This window comes from Indicator indicator, chromosome 10, assembly GCF_027791375.1.
Source record: "Indicator indicator isolate 239-I01 chromosome 10, UM_Iind_1.1, whole genome shotgun sequence".
In the NCBI taxonomy this organism is placed as follows: Eukaryota; Metazoa; Chordata; class Aves; order Piciformes; family Indicatoridae; genus Indicator; species Indicator indicator.
Window position 1 is genome coordinate 8,950,225 of NC_072019.1, and position 24,413 is coordinate 8,974,637.

A 24,413-nucleotide genomic window follows, 5' to 3' on the forward strand; every position below is an offset into this window, starting at 1 on the left:
TTTGGTTGATGTTAGTCTAGTGATATTTTTTTTTCTGAGGGAAAAGAGTATCTTCTAATCTAAATAGATTATTTTGAGGAGTTCTGTAAAAAGTTTGAAAAGCCTTTGAATTTTCTTAGGTTGATTCTTTTGGTTTGTCGTATGATTCTTGTTTTTTTTTTTTATAGCTGTTCATTATTTTCTTGTTTATTTTTGATGTTCATAAAATCTGTCCTATGTAGGTTGGAAAATGAGAGCTATTTGTTTTGCAGTTTAATGAAGAGAATGGCAAACAGCCTCAGACTGTGCCTCTGGTGTCCAAAGTGATCAGCATATTTAACATGCTCAGCATGACGCAAAGATATTACAGCCAATAATGGTTGTAATTGACTTGCAGCATCCCTTTCCCTCCCCCCTTCTTTGGATGCTGGGGATTTATCTTTGAGACCCCAGGAAGATGTAGAGACACAGAGGGCAGAAGTATTAGAAAGGTTTTACCTGCACTGCTTGACTGGAGGTGGTCTAATGTAGTGGCACAATGTCAACTTAAGTAAAGTATGGGGAATTTGCAATGAGGATCAAGTGACACCTTCCCACCCCCTTTGATTCTGAGCATTTAGCAAAGGCAGAAAGAGAAATTCAGACTTGGCAAAAGGAGAGCGCCTGGAGCCAAAAAAAGCCATTCTTATTAGTGCTAGCAAAGGTTTACTTTGCTGGCTTATTGAATGAAAACTCCCTAGAGTGTCCAGACTTTATCCTGTGTTAACAAGAAGGGGCAAAGCTGGCTTGTCGGGAATGGACTGCCGTGTAATGTGTCTGTAAAACACAAGAGTGAGGCCAAGCTGAACTGGAGTGGTGATGAGAAAGGAAAATCTTTGTCTTTTCCTCTCAAATCCTATTTATTTTCTCTGTGAATGATTGTGGTAGACCACTGAGCTGCTGTGGACTGATAGACTAAATTGTGATGCTGCTCTGTTAAAGCAGTGTTAGTGCACTGTTTAATGTCATGTCTTGCATAGGCAGATTTGGTAATTTGAATGATCGGCTGCCCCCATGAGCTGGGAGCCCAGGCTGATGAGGGGTGGGTATTTCTGTGGTGCAGAAATGGTGCTCCATGTTCATTGTGCACCGTTTCAGGTGTTCCTCAGACACAGGTGTGTCACTTCTAAGCACAGCACAGCTGAATGTATTGAAGCAATTTTTTTTGTAGCAAGATTGGATGACCTTGGTCAAATCTTGTTCTTACTTTTTTTTTTCCTTTCTGTGATACTGTATTTCTTCCATGAAACTTAGGAAGAGATGTTTTATGTTACAAATCCTGTGTTTGTGGTGACAACAAATGGAGAGCGTTGAACTCAGAAAATAAGTCTTTGTTAACCAATTCTAGACAGAGCACACTTAGCATTTCCTTTCTTCTTGCAATATGCACATGTTTAATTGGAACTGATCAGAATGATAGTTTACAATAGGTAGTAGAGGGATGCTAACTAAATCAGCATGGAGTCTTGCTTGTCTTCAGGGTTTGGGTGTTTTTTTTTTTTGTTTGCCTTTCTCTTTTTTTTTTTTTTTTTGGTAAGGTCTTGTAACTGAAGATTTTCTACAGTCTGATGCTCTAGCTCTAATGCAGTTATTAATGTAAGTTAGTTTTTGAATAACTGTATTGAAGACGGACATAGCTCATACTGAATGCATCTGAAGATTTGTTCAGTGTTGAAAACCAGAGCTGAGTCTCACTGTAGATACATATAAAACTAGCTCTTGAATCATAATCAGTGTTAGTCTCATTCTAGTGTTTTACTAATATGGCTCAGACACTTTTACTCATCAGACTGCTCTAATTAAATTTTTATGTTACAGATTATATGAAGTTTAACTTTTTTTTTTTAAATTGGGAAAGCTTCATGATGGGAAAGCACGTGGACACATGATTTCTCAGGAGACTAAGTAGTCTATTATATTGTATGAATATATATCTACTCACCCTTGTCTCCTCTTCTCCCGCCTTTCCTCTGCAGAGTGTCTCAGATATATTACAGGATTACTTAGTTTCATAAACTGGGTTATGAAAGGCTGTGGGGATGCTACATGTGTGGCAAGGTAGGTCATACAGGATTTATAAGGACTGCCAGGATTCTGCTAGTTCCTTAGTGCCAGTGAGCTGTGCAGCAGTGGCTGATGTTCCCTACTGCTCTGTGTGTCCTTTTCTGTAAAACTAGTGTAAATTTTGTTTCTGAAATAGGGATGTTAAATCTTGACTGAGGTCGCAAGTGCTTTGCAGTGCTTCTAAGATGATTCTGAAACTTAAGCACTCTATTGTAAAAGACATCAGTGTTCATCTGAAAGGCTTCCAGCTAAAGAAGAACATCCTTGCTTAGCTGGAAAGATCTCTGTGCTTCCCTCTGTCTTAACAACCTGAAAACCTGGATGGAACAGGAGGGAAAAGGCAGCTCTTGAACATGCTGTGTCAGTTGTCCGGAAACTCCTAAAAGCCCCCTTTTTTTGGCTTTTGAAAATAAAACCTTGGGAAGGTTAAACAGAGTTGAGTCAGAATGCAGCAGTCCTTTAGAGGTCTTTCTCTTTAGAGATGAAAGTATTTCAAGGAGCATGCTTGGAGCAGCTTTCTCTTATCTCTGGGGTGCTCTTGAGCAATGTTGATGGCCAACAGTGGCACACATTCTGTAGCAGTTGTGTTCTGTCTGTAAAAAGCTTCAGAAGTACAGAAGAATGGGAAGCAAGGGGGGGGCCACCAAGATATTCAGGGCTCAAATATGATATGAAGAGATGCCCAGTACATTTGAAGCCTATAGGTGTGAGCATTAACATTTCCATTACTGATCTGGTCTTTTTTAACAGCACATATGTGAAGAAACTTAATGAGCTGAACCACTCTGTTTCCAGCGGAGGGTTGTGGTTTTTTCTATGGGAGACTGCAGTATGGCTCAGAGGTAGGGATTTAGGTTACAACTGAAGTTTTCTGAGCTGCTTTTACAGCACTCTGAAATTTCAAGCAACCTTTTGCTGTAGGGAGTTTCTCTGTGCTCCTCCCACAAGCCCAAGCAATCAGTGATCCAGAGAAAAGGTTTACCAGCCTCTGAGGAGATATGTTATTTGCACAGGTCAGCTGCTTGCCATGGTCTCCTTTTTCAGTTTACAGAGAAGTAACTTAATATGTCTTTTCCTGGTTCTATTTGTTTGGTTTGGGATTTGTTGTTGTTGTGAGATGCCACTGACAGTCTCCTTATCACTGAGAGATGGATGCTTGGAAGGATGTGGCTGATGGCCGTGTCTATAGCTGGAGTGCTCTGGCTCCAGCTCGTGTCTGGGTACCTTTTTCAGGATTAGCTTTTGTTCTGGTGATGAATACTTGGTTCAGTGCTGTGTGTTCTTTCTTTTATTTGGAGCCATACGGAGTTTCTGAAACACATAGATTGCATTAAAAATTGTTCACTGTAAAACTGTTAATTTTTATTGGAAAGAAGCAAGAAGCAAACCCAAGCCTTATTGCATCAGTTTTCAAATATTGCCTTTTTTTTTCCTTGCTTTATTAGAAAAACATGTGTTACTGATAATCTGATAGGAGCTTGCTAGTTTATTTTGAATTCTTTTCACAGCAAGCAGCACAGAGTTAAATTCTGTGTCTGTAGGCTACAGCAGTCCACAGAGAACAATATATTGCATAAAACAGTTAACTTTTTCCTTAAAATATTTTGCATTTATTCTTAGCTGAATAGTTTCTGCCATAAGTTTTTCAGCTATTTCGTAAGGAGGTGTTTGGTATCACAAATGCTGCTTTGATTATTGTTTTTTGGTTTTACCACCAAGGGTGATAAAGCACCTGTATATGTCACTATCCCCTTGAGGGTGAAAGAAGATGGCTCAAAATCGGAGTGTGTGCTGATGATGTTATGGAAAAAACAATAAGACTTGCATCTCAAGAAGTCAAAATCTTCTGGACAGACTGGGAGCAATCATAAGACTGACTCAATTTCACTTTTAGCCATTACTGTTCCTCATTATTCTCTTGGATTATTCTGATTGCTTACTGAAATTACACTGATTAGTCTGTAGTGTCTGTAAAACAGTTTTATGATTTTTCCTTTGGGTGCTACAGGTAAAAAATTAATCCAAACTCTTCCCAAGCTTTTAGCTGAACTATCTCCAGGGTTTTTTTTTAATGTATCATGGTGGCAATTTTTTCTTCTTTACTCAGCAGGAGATCCTTTGCAATTGTAATTTTTGCTGAATGTAGTACATCCTTTGTGGATTTTTAGATTTTTTTTTTTTCCCCCCAGTTGCAAAACACTCTTAGCCCAGTGTGAAAGAATTGAGAGATACAATATGATTGTCTCTGTAACTGCTTCTAGGTTGTCCTGTACCAGCTGGTATATCACTATTTAAACTGAGGGCACATCTTTGACCTCTTGGCACATGGGAGTGTGCCAGGGAGAGCCATCCTCTGACTGTCCTGCGCTGAGGTGCTCGCTTTGCTATTGCATGCTCTTCGTTGAAATATGTGCAGATAAAAGCGCCTGTGATTGAAGAGCACCTGTCTGTAGTTGGAAATTGGAAAAAGGGCTTGTTTTTATGTATAAATAAACATAAAATCATTCAGCCTCAGATGTCAGTTCTCTTTCATTTCCCTGTGTGAGGAATCGCAAGCGTATTTGTGTTGCGTGAGAAGGATGCTTACGCTGAAGCGGCATCACTCCTCTTAAATATAAGCCAAGTAAGAAGCCCGCTTGGTGATTCAGTAATCCTCTCTTCTGCCACAGTTTCATTGCCTTCACTGAGAGCCAGAGAGTCTGTTCCATAATGTTTTCTCTTAATTCCTGTCATTCTCGCCTTGGGGGAAAAAAGTGTCAGTGTCGTTACTGTCTGTGTGCTCAGGGAACAAATTTATCATTGATTAATATAAAAAGTGTTATACTTTTTCTGCTTCTGGAAATGATCTACAGTTCATAGTTTCTGGCATTTACACGGTCTTCTTTATAGTTCGCCTTGTCAAAATGGTAAACGTATTTTTAAAGCCCTGAATATGCTCCACTACTCATAAGAGGCCCTTGGACCTTTTCTGTTAAATTTTTATGTAGTCATTGTTAAATGTTTTTAAAGCAATTTTAATTTCATATATCTCAGAAATGCATCGATACAGTCCTGTCCATTGGTCTTGGAGGGACCAAGCTAGTGTTGCACTGGAGTCAGTTCTTCTGATATGTAATTGCTGCAGTGTTCAGATTCATTCTTCCAGGCTTGTTTCACATATTGGTAGTATATAGGGCCAGCTTTGTAGTTAAAAATAACTTGGTTTTATATGGATATTCATTTTTCTCTAGTTTCCCAAAGCTTAATAGTTTGGGCTTCATAAAGTGAGATATGGAAGAGGATGTACATAGTTACTCAGCTGGCTGCTGAGAGAATTAAAGTCATTAGTGAAAGAGAGCACTCTGCTGTCAAATCTTCTATCACAGCTACTGCACTGTATCACTGTAATTACATTTTTTCAAATGCAAATCATAATTTTAAGAATTCTTCCGTTGGTGCATTGTTTATAGGAGTAGTTCACTTCATATTTCTCAATCAGAGACAAATCTCGTCAGAGGCTAAGAACAGGAGAGTCTCATATGTTATGTTTATTCCTGTTTCTCTGAAGTTGTTTATTGAGTAGAGATATGCCAAGCTGTGAAGTCACATGAAGAGGCTTCCTCAGCAGAGTTACCGCTACCGTTTCTTATCTGTGGAGAGCGACCTGTGTTGCACGGAGCCATGGCAGGGAGGAGACCTGCAGGATCTTACTCTTGAGCAGGGTTGCTCCATTGTTCTCATGTTTTAAATCCCTAAGAAATGTGGTAGTGCCCTAGATTTAATTTTATTGTGCTCTTTGAAGTAGAGAAATGCAGGTTATGGCAGATTTGGGAAGTGGGAAGAGCTTAGCCTAATCATCTGCAAATCCCCTTTTTTTTTTTTTTTTTTTTCTTTTTTCCCCATGTGTTTTAGTTCCAATTACATGAATAACATTCATACTTACAACTTTAATATGTATCATTGTTTGGCATTCTGTTTAATGATCACTGACCTTGAGAGATTACATTCCACAAACCTGCCAGATTCCCAGCTACAGTGCAGGTGTACTGTCAGTTTTATTAAAAATTACAATCTTCATGTCAAGTAAAATTTGGTATTACAAATTATTGATGTTCTGTTCTTGATGGATTTTTTCCCCCCTTTTTTTCCAGATCTTCTGCTTCTCCAGGTATGAAGATGAATAATGCAGACCACTGCTTTCGATGATCCTGGGCTTTTATAACTGGATTCATTAAGGAATACAAAGAAAATTCTTAGAGGGATCGATAATGGTGTCTTCTGGCTGCAGAATGCAAAGTTTTTGGTTTCTGCTCCTTATCAGCTTCCTGCAGTGCACTGAAGGTAAGTTTTAGTTTATTTTTAACTTGAGTTTGCAGATGAGGTGAATGGTCTGTACAATTAATTTCTGTTAGATGACTTGAAGTTTTAGGATGTCAAGCTAAAAGTATCTGTGGCATGTTCTAGGTTTAAAATTTATAAGACTCAAATTGTCTCTTTTAATGAAAAAAAAGCATATTTTTTTGTTTTGATACACTTCAGACAACTGAAGTGACGCTTAGTTTCCTTGATTGGTGGGGTCTTACATTTGAACTCTTCCCATTCACTGCTTTTTTTTTGTTGTTGTTGTTCTCATTGTGAAAGAAGCAATACGTAGGTAGGTTAAATGTGATATAAAGTACCTAAACAGTGCAAATGGAATACCTGCTCTGCTTTTCTAATTTGCTGCTTGAAAATAAAAAGGCAAATACATTAAGATTAGAAATATGCAAGTGAAATTTCAGGAAATAAAATGCTGAAGTGCATACAGAAATAGCATCTACTTAAAAAATATTTTTGCTTTAAAAAAAAAGAAAATATTTCACTGCTACCAAATGGGATGTTTAAAATAACCCTGCCTCCCCCTCTCTTATTTCCCAAAGCTATACAAACAAAAAGGATCTAGCCCCCAAAAAACGGCAAACCCCAATATTAAGAATTTAAGCATTGTATGGAGTCTGGCATGTTCACTGTGTAATCTCCTAAGCATTTGTTCTAGACCAACACAACTTGGAACTTGAGTTGCATTGACAGACAAACTTTGCTGAAATCGGTTGTTCCTATGTATGTGTGAACACACTATCAGGGAGTGCATCTTCATGGAGGTTTCTGAATACAGGAAAGTCTCATTTTACTTAAATAACTTTCACAGTCAGTTTTGCCTCCCTCCCCTCTTCTTAAGTGTTGCCAGTGTATATTAGAAAAGTGGCATTTTCCATAGCGCACTGCAGATCTTGGGTGGTTCCATCATTGATGGGCTTTCTGATTTGGTAGCTGCTGTACTGACTGCTCTCTTGGTTGTGTGTTGAGTCTGGGAGTTGGGTGTAATTTCACTTTTATAGAAAAATGCCAGTAGGTAGAAGGTAAAATGCTTTTCAGCTTCTTTCACAGGTAAGGAAGGTAAATGCCTATTAGGAGAACAGAATTCTAAATCTTACCACTGGTTGGCTGGGTAGTAACTTATGTTAATTATAAATGCAGCAAAAGTGGTTGCATTAGTTGAAATCAGAGGTGTGCGAAGTAGAGACATCTATTTACATTTTTTTCTGAAATTTTAAAATACTAAGGATTTTTTTGTTACTGTAATTATTTCAAAACTATCTAGTACACTTTAGAAAGATTCAGATGCTTGCAGTTTAATCCTGTGTGGCGGTTGAAAACATTTGATGGCAAAGGAAACAGACAACTTTCTCTGGTTACAGTAGCAAACAGCTTGCTACAAAGAGTGTTTTATTTGCTGAGTTTGGAAAGAACTTCTGCAGATTGAATTTTTGCCATTTGCAGAAAGCTAATTTTCATTGTCATCTGTAATATTTCAAGTCCATTTTGTTCTGTGCCTGTTTTTCTTGCTTTTAGTAGCCAGTAGCAATCTTTTGATGCTTCAGTTGTGAATTTACTTTTTCAAAGTCTATACAAGAGCTGCTTTTTCAGCTAAAAGAAACAGGGAAGGAAATTGGGAGCAGATAACAGAATCATGCCAAATTAATTGTAAATTCTTAAAATAAATGAAATATTGTGGCTCTGTATACTGGAAATGAATATTAATATAGAGCTGGCTTCCAGCCACAGAAGCAAAATGAATACTGCATTATTACACTTTCTCACAAGATTACATTGCCTTCTGCTTCAGTAATAAGAGATGCCAAGTGTAACGTGCTTTAGTAGCACTTCATGCCTGGAAGTACGAACATGAACAAAGGTTAAAATAAGAGCATCTAACTCCTGCTAGAAATAAGAAAATCTTTAGTTCTCTAACTTGGAACTTAGGGGTTTTTATAGACATATTATGTCCATGCAATCGTTGCAGTTGGTTAGGGAGATGAAACCTGGCTGAGTTCCCTGTTGTCATGTTTTAATGTTTCTGTACAAAGAGGGGAAAAAAATAACCTGGATGTGGACAAGTGATTCATTTGTTCATGTAATGAAATGTTTTCCAATCAAGGTAGAGATTTCATTGTACTCACATTGCCTTAACTTTAACTCACCAGGGGATTAGTAAGCAGGTGCAGTTACATAAAGGCTGAAATTTTATTTTGGTGTCACCTACCTAAATAGGAATCATATCTTTAGTTAAGAAGGTCTTGGTTTTACTTTGTTTTTCCTGGCTAGTGCAGTGCAGGTGGGATTGCTTTTGAAGCAGTCCATTCCTTTAGGTAAAATGAACTTGGAATGGAGAACTGCTGGCAGCTGGAGGGGAAAACCACACCAAGTTATTACACGCTGCTGGTACATTGATGAACAGCAGCTCAATGTTGTTGTGCAGAGGCTCGAAAAACATTGTTATTACCATCAAGAGTATGCGTTGTAGCCCTAAATAAGGAAGAGAGAAGAAGCTGGAGAAAGGAAGGAAAAGCTGAAGTAACAAGCTTGACTAAAAATGTCATTTCTGGCCTTTTCCTAACATATTCTAGTAGAGATAAATCTTTAAAATTACAATTTTATTACAAAAGACAGATTGAAAGAACTACCTTGGAAAGTAGTTTGAATTGGAATTAGGCAGGTAGCTGTGTGAAGCCTGGTCTAGTGTCACAGCTGATGGCCTGGGGTGGATGGGAGCTCTCACTGTCCCACAGCATCCTGGCTCTGGTCACATAAAAGGAGAAAGTTCATGCTCCTCTGGGTTGAGTCTCTTTGCTTATCGTTACTTACCTGTTTCTCATAAACTGTAGGAAATAAATTACTTTTGACACCACATCTTTTTCTTTTTCCCTTTCTAATTAGGTGAAATCATCCAACAAGTTAAAAATTATCTGAGAAAATACAGAAAGTCAGGGAGTGAAATCACACAGGCCTTGTTTCCATAGCAAAGCAGAGTAAAAAGCTTATTATGCATATTATTGGTTTCTCTTCAGCAAGTTAAGACAGATACACTAATATACATATGAAAAAAAGATGTCAGAGCTAAAAATTCTGATTAAGATTGGGTTTTGGACTGTATAAGTTTCAATATTTTAAGCTTTATCTTGCTTACAAAATCCACCTTTTTGACTAGCTCTGGATGCCTTTTGTTTTTATTCTCTTCTGCTCCTTGAGAAGCATGAGTGCTTGGGAAACACTGAAATAATTTTCTTCATTTACATTTTATTTTAATTAAGGTTTAATAAGATTTTAATTCATTTTATTATGAATTGTTCTCTACACCTTGTCCAAAGGAAGAAGGACTGTGCTTTCATTATCTATTTCTGTTTTCCTAAACAGTATTCATTTTTTTTTGGTTTAAAATCCAGCCCGTCTTTGTCTCTGAATGTACGTTTTAATTAACATTATGCTGAGAAATATATTCTACTTATGCCAGCTGAAGAGATGAGTGTTAAATTGAAAGCATTCTAAGTGAGTTTCCAACATTAATGCATTTATTAAAGAAAAGTTATACTGAATACAGGTAATGTATGTTGTTGGATCACTACAAAGGTTATTTGCAATTTCAGTGTATTGCTTCAGGTCTTCAGCCTCCTGTCAAGCCACTAAGATCTAGAGTGTCTAAGGCACTCAGCAAACTGAACAAGCATGTCAGTCTTCCCACACGTTTACTAGGAAGTATTAGTAGGATTTTGCTCAGGATAAAACATAAAATGAATATTTTACCTTGATCTTGAGAAGAAATCAGCCTCTGTTGCTTGGCAGTTAAGTTCCACAAGGGGGTGAAACCACTTATATAGTCACACAAGGGCAAATAGGAGGACTAATTTAATTCTTAGCCAGGGAGTTTATCACACAAAGCATTTGTAAGCAAATCCGGCATACTGAGGCCACCCAGTTACTGCCCACCCTTTAGAAGGTCACCAAGAAGCCTTCAACAGTATTCTCATTTTTAATCATATATTCCTAACATGTTTTGTGATTCTTTAGCAAATGCTTTTTCATAATTGACTCATGCATGAGAAGACACCTGTGTGAAGGGAGTGGTTGGACTTGTGCAGAAAAAAACTGCTTCACTGAATCGTATTTTCTTTTCTGGATGAGCACGTCATTCTTCACTGTGATTTCCTGGTGCATACTTAGCTGGGACATCTTTTGCCTTTTCTATAGAAAGTGTAGACCCAGTGTATCTTCTGAGAAGGAAACTGATCTAAACAGTGAGAGTAAACTTTTTGAAGAAGAATATCTGTTAAACTTTTCAAGTGCATTTACAAATAATAGAGACTGACAGACTGCCTGGAAAAGGCAGAGATTATTTAACATGCTGGCAATGAATATCCTTTCATATATTCCTTGAGCAGCACAGTCTGCAGAATCCTATGCTGTAGCATTACATTTTTGAAACCAGAGCAAAACCACTAATATTTTAAAATGTAGAAGAACCATGTAAAGGAATGCATGAAAAACCATTTAAGATACTGTGCTAGCATTTATATGAGATACTGCCAGGAGATGTTAATGTAAGGGTGTTATAATTGAAGCAAAGAAGAAACTATAAATGCATGATGACGATGAGATGAATAATAGCATTCGGGGTTTGACACACTGTCTTTTTTTCTCAGGTATTTGAAAACATTCTTCCTTACCAGGAGAGCTCTGTATTCAGAGTACGAAAACAATGTAATGTGGAAAGCTGTAGAAACACCCATGTGCTGTGCTAAAGGCAGATGTTATGTTTTCAGAGCCCTCCAAGCTATTGCTCCAATTTACCGTTTTCTGTTGCCCTAACCTTGGTGGGTCTCTGTGGTCAAAGCAAGCCATGTAGCTGACTACTCTTAATGAGAGGGGATTGACTTAACCTTCAGCTAACCTGAGCTAACAAAATCGCCTGAGGGACTTTTATGAAATGTAAATCTGGGTATATTTTAGATTATTACAATAGTGTTTCCAAGACTGTTACAATAGTGTTTCCAAGAACACAATAGCAGAATTCGGACAAGCATGACATTAAGAAAACAAATAGGCTTCATTGGTATTCTGTTACTAAATATGAAAAACTGCATAATTTAATTTTATTAACAGTTGTATTTTTAAAGTATTATTTTCATTTCTGTTTTCTGACAAGTAGAAGAATACTATTTTCTTAGTAAAAAGAATTTTTATATAGCTATCATTGTCTTGTCTCTATATTGTACTTTGAGCTCATAGTGTAAAATGGAAGTATAACTGCCTGAAGCATCTGATATTAGTGGATGCCTCAGTACTGCCTTTCTTACTACATTTAGTTCATAAAAATTATCACAAAGTATGATGATTATAGGTTTAATATTCAATGCTAAGTTCTACAAGCACATAATGGGTTTTATACTTGTAAGCAAAGCAATTGATGCTCATGATCTACCTCTACAAGTAAGCGGTCCAGAGAAGTAATACATTTTGTGCTAGATGTTTGTTGTGCAGCTGTCTCAATAGCACCAAGCCTATGTAGGAATGAAAGCACTGCAGAAAAAGGGCTTATGTAAAGAGCTCTAACATGTTTTGTCTATGTGCCCTCTTCCATGTATACGATAGTGTTCCAGGTTGTGTTACTTGAGGAAGACAAGATAAAACTGTGCACAGGGAGAAGTTCTTGGCTTTTTGTCCATCTATACTCTCATTATAAATGAGCAAAATAGCATAGGGGATCCCAAAATGTTGTTAGGCAGTTGCATATATTTATATAGTAGTCTTTATGGATGTTTTACAGTGGCTAATTAGGGTAATATTCACTCATCAACATTGGTTGATTAGAATAGGATAGCTGTTCCCTGTGATTATTTTTTAGAAATTATTATTATTATATGACTTTGTGCTTGGATAATGTGACTGCAAAGCCATATATTTGTTGTTTTAAATGCTGTCCAAGTGTAAGATTGGAAGAAAGGAAGAAAAGGAAATAAACCACACATGTATAGTAAAGGTTCATTAATTATTTTGTTGTACTTTCAGTTTTACATGGTGCTTATTATGTGTCTGCATAGATAGACTCATACTGCAGGTTTTCTATTTCTAATCATTTAACATTTGATAAATTTTCTTTCTGTCAAAACTGAATTGGCTTCAGCCTTACTCATTTCTATAGATAGTAGTAGTTTATCCATTGATGCTTTGTATGGATTGACATTTTGATTAAGACCTGTAAGCATAATATTTCTCCAATCATTGTTTACTATTTTTCAGCAATACTATATTTTTTACATTTTTAATACAGAATAAATTTTGTATGAATAATTCTGTAAATAAGCCATACCTCAATAAAAAGACCTTGTATGATAAAACGAATATGCAGCTTGTTCATCAGAAAGAACTGATAGGAGCTGCAAAAAATCGATTTTGCTTGAAGGAGTTCCAAATTATTGCCCTTCCAGGAAGAGTCTTGAACTACTCCACTGGCTTTCAAACCTCAATTGTGCTAGACTTCTTTGCGTTTCTGTCTTTTGAAGAGTAAAGAAAGAAGACTTATATGAATGTCAGCTTGGTTTTGTGACCCTGTGACATTAAGGTTACTCATGTAAACAGACAGTCATGGTGGGAGGGGAGATTCCCTGGTTCTTCCTTCTGAACTTGGACTAACCTAGATGGTTGGGAATGTTTCATCCTTTTTGTTTTCTTGATTTGTACTAGCTTAATAATCACTTGGTATATAAAATATGTGTGTGGGAGATGAGTTGAGAAGTAAAATGGATTTTTTTCTTTTAGTCTGTTGCCTGAGCAACACGTACATGTGAGAAACCCAGGGGGACCACATAACTTTCAATTGGTGGATACAGCACTCAGTGACTTTTATGTGAGGGATCTTGATGGTGGAAGGAGAGCTGGCTTTTGTGTTCTCCCTTGTCAGGGAATTTGATGTCTCTCTCAGGAGTTAGAGAGTTTTGTTCTGTTCCAGCACAAAGCTATTATTTGAACAATTTTCCTGTTAAATTTTAATTTGGTTCATTTAGGAAATAAGTTCATTTAGGAAACCTGAGAGGCAGTTGACACAGAAACCAGATTCTCCTAACTGCTGCATTTTAAGTTGGGAAAGCAATGAGACATATTTACTTTCTAAAGACTTCAGCACTATTTCATATTGGTTCTGTTTTAATCATCTTCCTAGTTAGCTTCAGTCAGATTTGCCTGTTCGCCGCTGATACTGTTTGACTATGCAAGTGACTTGATTTGTATTATGAAGTATTTCACATTAATTTCTCTTATTTCTCCCCATTGAGCTGCCCCAGTTCTTCTCTAACTTAGACTTGCTGATTGCCTTTAATATTTTATCTGTCTTTCATTATAAAATGTTACTTTAAGAGCAAAGTTGGGATTTATTCTGTGCCACAGTTAACATTTATGATAAAAACTCTCCTGGAAAAATGTAAATTTGTGGCTTAGAACTGGTCATGCTTTTTTTAGTGGCTTAAGGTAAATATGCTTTTAGTAAACAAAAACAGTTTGCTACTTGCACTTTTGCATCATGTAATTTGCATGCGTGAAGAGTGGAGCATGGAAAGTACTAGAGGACAAATGAGTGATTTGTGAACGGATTATTACCCGTAAGGATGAATAGAGTCCACAAAACATCACTTCTTCTATTAGTGTACCAGCTGGAAAAAAATTAAATACATTAGCATAGCATATCATAAACTGTTTGATTTACTACTTCAATTCAAATCCTGCTCAGTAATAAAAAAACTTTATATCTTCTGTTTCTTTATACTAGTGTGAAGACATGTGTATGTATTTTCATATACATGAAAAGCATCTGTGCAAATACATTTCTAAAAATTCAGAATACAAAAGTCTCAAAGTCATCTATATGTGAACTGTCTTGAAGGATTTATAGTACATAATGTGGAGTATATTTATAGTGTACTACTCTCTGGAGTAAACAAAGTGCTGACACAAAAATAGTTGAGAAGTGCATCTATCCATCAGTCTTTACCAGTTACACTGTAATCCAGAAATACAACAATTACTTTGTATTATGTATAACAGTATAACAATTATTTTCCTGTATAAATTGTTTTGAATTTCACTCTGTTGAATCAGGAGAGTCCTTATGCAACTCTTGTGAACAGCTCCAGTTGTTACATCTAACCTTACCTCTTCGATGCATTGCTTTCTAGCTCTTGGATTTATGGATCCATTTTAAGAGCAGTTCTATGTTGCCTGCTTTTTTAAAAAGGTTTTTTATGTCATTCGTAACATTTAATGATTCTGAGTTTATGTACCTCAAAGGCTTGTCTGTTTCCATTCTTTTTATTTTTTTTCCTTTAATTTGGCTGATTAAAAAAAAAAGGTGAAAATTAGGAAAACCTAGTGTCAATAATGGAGAAAACCTATACAATAGACACTGCTTAATCTCAAAGTATGAATGATTGTGACATGACCAGAATTTATTCTCTTGATCCTATTTCCACTTGGAATGAGGGATCGGATAATAACGGGGTTAAAATAGGGGAAAAAAAGGGAAAAAAGTGTATTTAAAAGCATTCAAAGATGTTAAGCAACAATAAAATGCTGTAACCATTTAAATGACAGCACCTGACTATTTGAATTAACTTTGTGTTTGGCTTAATTTGGGGTCCTAATTATTCCTAACTTACGTGAGTAGATTTCAATTATACAATACTGCAGGGATTTGTAGCTAAGGCAACTAAAAGAATCATTTTACATAAAGTACTTTTGTTCAACTGATTAGGCAGGTTAAAATGGAATGATAGAAAATGGGAACTCTTGTCTGATAAGGCACAATGCATTGTTTTCAGTAATACTGTGAAGAAATGAGGAAATCTCATTATTGAAGATTTTGAGAATTTTTATGCAACATATATCTTGATGATGTGGTGTTAGTTAACTAATCACAAGTGATTCTGATGAGTATTGATTATTCAGATTTCTGTGGTACCTTAGTTTAGTCTTCATGAGGTGACTTTGCCTAAAAGCTGTTAGCAAAAAATGTAAAGGTTAAAAAATATTAAAAATATATTTATGCAAATTACCTATTTAAATAGTCAAAACACACTGTTTACTGCATGATTTTTCATGTTTTTGACATAAAGAAGATTTTTTTAGACATACAGTTCTCATCTCCAATATCCATTTTATCTAAAATTTCCCTTAAGATAACCTGGGGGAATTAGAGATGAAGGAGATACTGGAATAAAAGACTCTGGAATAATTTTTTTGTTTGTATTACCAACACAAATATTGTTGTACCTGTTATTGGGAACTAATTTTTGAAGAAATTACTTGTATAGTTTGAGGGAAAACAGATTTTATATGTGTGTGTGTGTATATATATATATATACTGTTAAATATATATATTAAAAAAATATATTTAACAGTGTGTACGTTTATCCTCAGCTAAAATTTTCATTTTTATTCTCTGAGCATTTCTAAAGTTACACCTCCTAAATTAGATCTGCAGCATAAGGTAGGTGCCTCCTTTTGATGATGATAGACTAACATCCCCAGACTTTAGAATGCTTATTTTTGTTTTTCTCTGGGCTTTTCGTACTCGCCTTATTTTGTTTCCTCAACCAGGGTATTGAAGGTTAAAAGAATATGCTTATTCTGCTGACTTGGGAGAATAGACAACACAATAGCATGTCTGCAACTTAAACTGATAAGTCTGTTTTTAGAGCTGTCAGATTTGCCCATGTCATTTGAACATACACCTAGAGTTTAATAGTTAGAGACTTTAAGAGTAGTGCTGTTGTTTTCTGTGTGTATTGTGTTTGGGAGATCAGAACTTCAGGTACTTCTAATGAGGTCAATGTGAGGCGAGGCTTTGATGCTGTTTAAAAGGAGAAAAAAAAACCAAAAACAACACCTGCAAAGCATATGGTTAGAATATTTAACAGTAATTTCTGAATCAGATCCCAAGTAAGTATTTCTAAAAAAAAAAAAAAAAAAGGTAAGTTAGTGCAATAATGGATCAATGTGCATTTTTTTTCTTACCCTTGACAAATTCCAGTTTTCTGTGGAAGAGAATGTATTTTTGATCGTATGTCTTGTGTTAACGCATATTAACTCTACACACTTCCAATTAGTACTGCTGACAAGTTATTTAGGAAAGTCTCTGGAGCATGTGGAAATGTGTACAGTTTCTCCATGTCAGGTGTTTGCTTTCCAAAGTGGAAGCATTAAGATTCAATTATCAGACGATGCCTGCAGTAGTCAGTGCCCCTTTGGAAGACCGTCAAGGTCAAGGCTACAGGTGTCCTCTGAACACCTGGGTGGGAGGACATCCGCACATGCCCTGAGAGCTGACATCATGGAGGTCAGGCAGGGCTGCATTTCTGGGTATGTGCATTTGAGTGGGGTAAGACAAAAAACACTGAGCTGCAGTATTTTTGCCTGATGGTGGTGAGAAGTCTTGAGCCCTGCTCTCACTCTCCCTATGAGCTCCCTTTTGCTGGCTTTGGCACCCATGTGATGGCCCTGTGGCGGACTGGTAATGGGGAAGAGGACTGACAGGAGACAGTCTGTCTTATGTGAAGAAGCTACACTTTTACAGAAACTCAAATAGTCTCATTGAATCTTGGTGCTTCTAGTTAAGATTTTTTTCCTTCACTGGCGGTCAGTATTGGAAGCTTCAGAGGAAGGAAGGTACCAAAATAAAGTGCACAAAACAGCCTGCTTACAGTAGGCATTTCTCAATTACCCACTGTCATTGAGTTCCAGTAGATACAGCCTGACTCATTGCTTAATTAAATGTGTTTTTAATAATCTAAGTTACGTATTTAGGTTTTGGAGTTCATTACTGTGGTCATGAATCTCCTTGTCTTTTGTGGATTTTACATTTTAAAGACATTATAATGAAACAGATTTTGCCATCTCTCTCACCCCATTTCCAAATCATTTAAGAAGTATACGGAATAGCACTGTTGCCTTGAAAAGTTTGTCATACTGTTTCTTACCCTCAATCCCCCTTTTCTGCAGAGGAAATCATTTAGCTTCTTTGCATTGTCTTCCTTAGCCTTAGTTGATCACCTTATTCAGTGAACTTGTCACTTCTCAGACAAAAGTAGGCTTCCTACTTTTGTTGTACTTAAGAGAATTTCTGTCTATGAAATCATTGGAAAATATTTTGGAAAAACATCTGTGAGGTTAAGATGTGCACAGAACTAGGCATGGAAAAATATACTACAAACTCAGGAAACAAAACCAGTCACTTATTGCTGGTTTGGTTAACTTTATATAGTAATATGAGTTGTAGTGCCAGATACTTTTTTTTTTCTTTTTTTTTTTAAATTTTGCAGCACAGTTACAAATGCTGTGATATCTAATTGCAGCAAATTTTTCCTGCTCAGCAGATTTTTCTTCTTGCTGAGCAAGTAGTGTGTTTATATGAGTGATATTTGGATATATAAACTTGGTTTATGGATTTTTAAGGGCTCTTTAAAGTCAAACTTAATTTTTAAGTTTTTAAAAAGTGGTTTTAATGAGACAATTTTATGGCCAACACATGCCCCACGAGAAAAAGAAGTTGTTACAGATGGTCCAGAAGAGAGGGTCTGCTTCAGACGTAAAAATTTCATGTCAGCATTTCAACATAGCATTTTCTTAGGGTATCTCTGTTATCACTGACACTTTCACATTGACAAGCATATGGGATGTAGTGCTGAATGTGTAAATTGAAATGATCACATCTAGCATTTCCCTCTACCAGGTGCCAGCTTGCTGCTGCAGCTCTGCACTTAATGGTGAAGGAGAGGTGCTAGGAATAGTTTCATTTGCTAATTACCTCTTATCTTCAGTACATAGTCCTTGGGCAAACAGCTTACCCAGGTGTTTTTGAGAACACCTATCTGTACAGTGCAGGATTGCAGGTGGTCCTGTGGTGACAGTACAAAGTGCAGAACATGTAAGAAATCTCCTTCCATCTGTGTTTAGGGGTTTTTTGTTGGTTGGTTGTTTTTTTTCTTCTTTTTTTTCTCAGTCTTCAATGACAAAAAAGACAAATCTGAGAGGATTTTTCTGTGTCATTGTGACTGCTATTCCTCAACTCAACAAAAATGTGTGCATGTGTTTGTTACAGTTCTTTGATAAAAAACCTGATTGTCCTGTCTTTTGATTTCAGCAGAAAGTACATACGTGCCCATAAGAGTTTTGCAAGAACCTGCAAGTTAAAATAAATACAATGTGGTGGTTTAAGGAAGTGGTAGAGTCTAAATTGCTTTTCAGTAATTCTTTTCCAGGATCCAGTTTAACAGGATTATGTAATTTTACTAATACCACTTTGATCTGTCATTTATACAGAAAGGCAGGCTTTCTGAAGCATTTGCCTTACATGTTCTTTTTGGGCTAGACTTAATCACTTGCAGAACTGATAACATTTTCTCATTCTTCAAGAACTCATATTACAATCTTACTTTAAATATGACTGTGGTTTGAGTACGAAATGGTGAAATGATCTTTTAAATTCATAATCCAGTAATTCAGACAGCTGAACTGTGCTTCCCTTTACCTGATATTTGATAAAATGAATCCCAAGAAACTTCAAAAGTGTAGATGTCATCCAATTGCCCTTTTAGGTTTCTTTAACGGTGTTTACAGAATAGACATATTCCATACTATATGTAGCTAAAACATCTGGTTTTTTTACGCTTTCTTCTTGCATTTTTCCACACTCCTTGTAAGAGTTCATTTTCCTTCTCAAGCATTCTCTACAGTCCAAAATTCATAATCACTTCAGCATTTCACTTATATATGTATGCCCAGTACAATTTTATTAGTAATTGCACTTGGACACTTGTTTTATTTCTTTGCAAGCTAATATTTAGTAGGACTCGGGAATCATTATAGAGCAACTTGTTAATTAAAAATCCCAAACAAACAAAGCCAAGGGAAAAAGACAAGGCTGGAAAACACTTTTAAGATCAAGTCCAACCGTAGCTCTGCTAGGGCCACACCACCACCATGTATTTGAGCAGCGTATCTAAACAGCTCTTAAATGCATCTAGGGATGGCAATTCAACCACTCCCCTGGGTAGCCTGTTCCAGTCTGATAACTCTTTCAGTACAGAAATTTTTCCTAAACTTCACTTGGAGTTACTTGATGCCATTTTTTCTTGTCCTATCTGTTGTGACTTGGAAATAAAAAACATTACTCACCTCTCTACAACCTCCTTTCAGGTAGCTGTAAAGAGCAGTAAGGTCTCCTTAAGAGCAGCTTAGTCTCCTTAAGACTAAGAGCAGCTCACTCAGCTGCTCCTTACAAGACTTATTCTAAAACATTTCACCAGCTTTGTTGCCCTTCTCTGGACCTGCCCCAGCACCCCAATGTCTCTTTTATGCTGTTAACACCCACAACTGAACACTGCTCAAGGTGCAGCCTCACCACTGCTGAGTATGGTGGGACAATGACCTCTCTAGTCCTGCTAGCTGCACTGTTCCTGATTCAGGCCAGGATCCATTGGCCTTGTCCACCTGGGCACACTGCTGGCTCATGTTCAGCTGACTGTCAGTCAACACCCCCAGGTCCCTTTCTGCCAAGCACCTTTCCAGCCGCTCAGTCCCAAGCCTGTAATGTTGCACAGGGTTGTTGCAGCCTAAGTCCACTTGGCCTCTGAGCAACTGGCCTTGCTAAAGCCCATATGATTTGCCTCAGCCCAATGATCCAGCTTGTACAGGTCCCTCTGAAGAGCCTTCCTCCTCTCCAGCAGATCAACACACCCACTTCACTTGGTGTCATCTACAAACTTACTGAGGGTGCTCTAATCCTCCTTGTCAAGACCATTGATAAAGATATTATGCAGGAGTGGTTTCAGCACTGAGCTCCAGGGAACACCACTTGTGACCAGCTGCCACCTAGATTCAACTCCATTCATCACCACTTTCTGGGCTGGCCATCCAGCCAGTGTTTGATCCATCAGAGCGGCCTAGGGTAGCCATTTTTTGTGTGTATGTGTGTGAGAATGCTGTGGGGAACATCATCAAAAGCTTTCCTGAAGTCCAGGTAAAAAACATCCACAGTCTTTCCTTCATCCACCAAGCAGGTTACTGTGTCACAGAAGGAAATGAGGTTTGTTAAGCAAGATCTGTCCTTCATGAACCCATGCTGTAACTCAGACAAGAGTTTGTACTCCTTACAAAGAAAATGTGGTTACTAATGACACACTCTTTAAAACCTGCTCTGAAGAGGCAATAAAATATTTTAATACACAGTTAACTGATAATTACAGAATCTAGCAAATCCAACAGGATTTCATAAACTGGTTTGAAAATTACCATCTCTTGATGTACTCACATTTAGCTCATGCTTCTGTATGATACTATATGATAATTTGTCTTTAAAAGCAGTGGTCTTAAGCGTATTCAAGAAACATGAATATTGATCTGTTTTAAACCTGTTTTCAAGTATCTTGGTTTGTTTCCAAGGTTAGTTCTCATATGGTTCTGTGGAAACAAATCCCTCATATCTCTGTCTTTCTTTCATTTCTGTATAACCTATTTGGCTTGCACTGTTACTGCAAGAAAACAAGGAGGTTGTGTTTAACAGCTAGAAAAAAATCCCATTTCATTATCACTTCTGAGTAGAAGTAAAAACAATCAAGGTAATACCTCTAGTTGGCTGACATTATTGATGTATTTCTGAATGTGTTAGGTGCATAACTTCAATTGCAATCAGGGAGAATTAGGTGCTTTAAAAATGTTTAAAATATAGCACTAAATAAGAATTCTCACTTAACTGGGAAACACTTCCTCATAAATGGTTAAATTTCTCTCTGCCTTTGTTTAGACTAGGAAGACTAATCAAAGGTAGGCTACATTTACATCATGCACAGATTATGCCAAATTAATCATCATTTCCTTTCATTCTTGCCTTGACTCTATTCATCTCCAGCTCCTCCTATGCTGGTTTTGGTGCTAATCTTGGAAAGGTGTTTGGGTGCTCAGCAGAGGCAGCTTGCTGCAGAATCACGTTAGCTACACTGGGGACCTGATCCTGCAAAGCAAGCTGAGCAGGTTAGCTGAGTGGCATGGAAACTTGGAGCTCAGAAACCTTCCTCTGTGTTGCTGCCTTGAACCACCACCCACCTGTTAGATGGAACATTTCTCTTCCCTGTTTTTCTATCTTCTGCTTAAGTTTCTAGAGAAGAAAACATAGTTTGGATGGTAAAAGGGAACAACTGCATGTATCCATAGAGTTTTTTCACCCCCATGTTAAAGCCTGGTCTTCTATTAGCAAACCACTTTTAAGTAAATTTCCCAATTATGAAAAAAAAAGTAAAATTACAGGGAAAAAAAGTAGCATGAAAGCTTGGGGGTAGACGTGCAACAGATTGCATCACAGCTCTCCACTGCACAGTGTCCTCAGAACATTTTACGAGCGGTCAACTTCTAGTACTGTTGCACTAACATTTCTTCGTTTTATAAATTAATAAATCATGGAATGAAAGGTCAAGTTAGTTCCCCTAAAATATGCAGGGAATAAACACTGGAACCCTGATGAGCATTTGGAGATTCTTTCCTCTCAAACTAAAAATGCTAGAGGAAATGTTATTTTAAAAATAAATTAATTCACTTACAGTCAAGTCATTTCCTCTGGCATCTGCTGCATAAAATATCCATTCACAGATGAATAGTTTTGACTAAAAAGTCAGCAGGTACCAAAAGGATAGTTATAAATATATATTTGCATCCTACAGGTGCTAAACTATCCTGAATTTGTAGTCCTAAAAGGAATGAGTCTGGAATAATACCTGAGTGTGCAGTTAGTCTACGCAAATCAGACTGCCTTAAAAATCCGTGTGTGGGTTTTGATGTAATGGATTAGATTTTTCTCTGCTCTTTGCAAATCTAAACCATTGGCAATAAATGTTTCTGTTAGTGCCAATCTAAAGTAAAATAAATATTCATGATAATTGAATTGAGCTCCCTAAAATTAAACTTTCTCCATGTGCTTAATCTGTATTGTTTTCTGTCTCTGAGTTTGTAGGCAGCAATTCGGCAAGCTCTGAGAACAATTAACTTCTCAAAGAATTTTTTCAATCAATTAACTCTAATTTAATTCTTAATCTGATTCTGGAAGTAGAATTGTCTGCCTAATTCATGATGACTGGAGCTTACTTGAAACGCAGCAACAGCAGTGGTCAGTTTGCTTTGTGCACTTTGGGGACTTAAAGTGGATATCCTGGGTTCTCAACGAGTTCAGTTCCATCAGTGGTCTGCCCTGGCAGTAAATGGGGTGTGCTCCTCCTCTGCTCTAGCCCCAAATGCTGATTCCTCCTCTCCCCAGTTCTCACAGCCATCCCTGCAGCCCTGTGCTGATAGAAGATAGGGTTTGGCCTGGTCACAGTGCTGGCCTGGATTTTTTCCCAGCCTTGGGGGTGACATGAGGGTCTGGACCTTGATGGGGACATGAAGGAGAAGACAGGGCTACCCCCTTTCTGTGACAGCACAGAAACATGATGAATGAAGTTAACTCTGAAACTCTTTCCTCCTGTTGATGTCCTAGTTTCTACAAAGTTTTGTTTTTCTGTCCTAAGAGAACAGATATTTTTAAAGTGTTGATGGGCTTAGAGGCAACCACTCCATTGTTGTTGCATGCTATAGGTTCTTAAGTGTTACAAAAAGTATATTTATGGATGCCATTGGCATTTTATCTGCATTTTAGGAGACTAAAGTATAGGCATGGAAGGACTGTGGCAGTGGCATTTTCCAGCTCTTTTTTTTTCTGATGAAGTGCATTAACCCAAGGGATAGTGGGTAGATAGCAAAGACCAAATAACATCTTGCACCTAGGAATTTATTTCAGGCCTCTGAAGAACTCACTTACCTTGTTCAAAGGGTCATTCTTTAGCTGACTCCTAGACCAGGAAAACCAGAATTGTCAGAGAATGCCTCCAGGCCACGTAAGGCCGGAGACCTTTTAACTCCGACTTTCATTATAATGGCTTCCTCAGTCCAGGCATGAATAGGCATGTGGAAAGCTGATCTCTTCATCCTGCAGTAGCCTGAGCAGAAAGTTGGAGCAGTGATTTGTCTTTCTGGTATTTGTTGTAGCTGTTTCACAAGTTTTACTGTGAGATTTTTGAGCGCAGCTGATATCGATTGTGTAGAAGCTAACAACTGAAAGGAGACTGGACATTTTTACAAAACTCTGACTTTTTTCACTCCTATCCAAAACTCACCATAGAAAAAAGGGTCCCCCTAAATGAAATAACTAGAAAATATCTAGTGAAATATTTTATCTTGGAAAAAAAGATTTAGTGATTTAAAGAATAATGTTTATTATATCATATGTTAGACATTAATTCTTAAAATGATGAAAAAGTTTGGATAAAATTTCAATGTAAAATACTCATTTCATTTATATATCCTGCAGTAAAAATGTGTTATTTGGCTTTAGTACTATAGTGTGTTACACCTTACAGCTGCAATTTAATGATTATTTGAAGGATGGTTTTATTTTTTCTTTTCTTTTTTTTTTTTCTACAATGCATGTTTCTTTCAGATCGGCTTCATACCATTAAGACTACATTCACTCACTGTTTTGAAGTATCTATCTGTATATATATATATATATATATATATATACATACATATATGTGTATGTATGTAGGGAAATAAAGGCTGACCTATTAATTCTTGAATTGTTTTCAATGTTTAGCATGCAATCTCTTTTGTTATGCCAACAACCAAAAAATATTTCAGCACATTGTTTTGCAGTTCAATTCCAAGTATAGTTTTCACTGTTCTGAAGGATCTTACAATTTGATTATTCATATGACAAGCTGCTGGTGCCAAGGAACAGTTTTTTTAATGTACAGGTTGCCCTGTACCATGTGGAAGAGGTTAGATTTGTGCAGAACACTGTAGGTTGTTAGGTGTTTAGAAAATTCCAAAAGAAAATCTTGTTATTTTAAGAAACACAAGACTGTACTCTTTCACCTCTTTAACATGGTGTGTTTTCTGTTACTGG

At 37.0% G+C, this 24,413-nt stretch overlaps 1 protein-coding gene across 8 annotated transcripts in view; it reads left to right on the forward strand.

The window, feature by feature from the left end:
• The first annotated feature begins 6,329 nt into the window (after positions 1-6,329).
• Positions 6,330-24,413, forward strand: part of ADGRL2 (adhesion G protein-coupled receptor L2) — a 124,776-nt gene continuing 106,692 nt past the window's right edge. For all 8 annotated transcript variants that reach the window (XM_054384119.1, XM_054384118.1, XM_054384120.1 and 5 more), the window contains exon 1: positions 6,330-6,402. In XM_054384119.1, coding sequence (XP_054240094.1) covers positions 6,330-6,402 — 73 coding nt within the window. The remainder of the gene's footprint in view (positions 6,403-24,413) is intronic.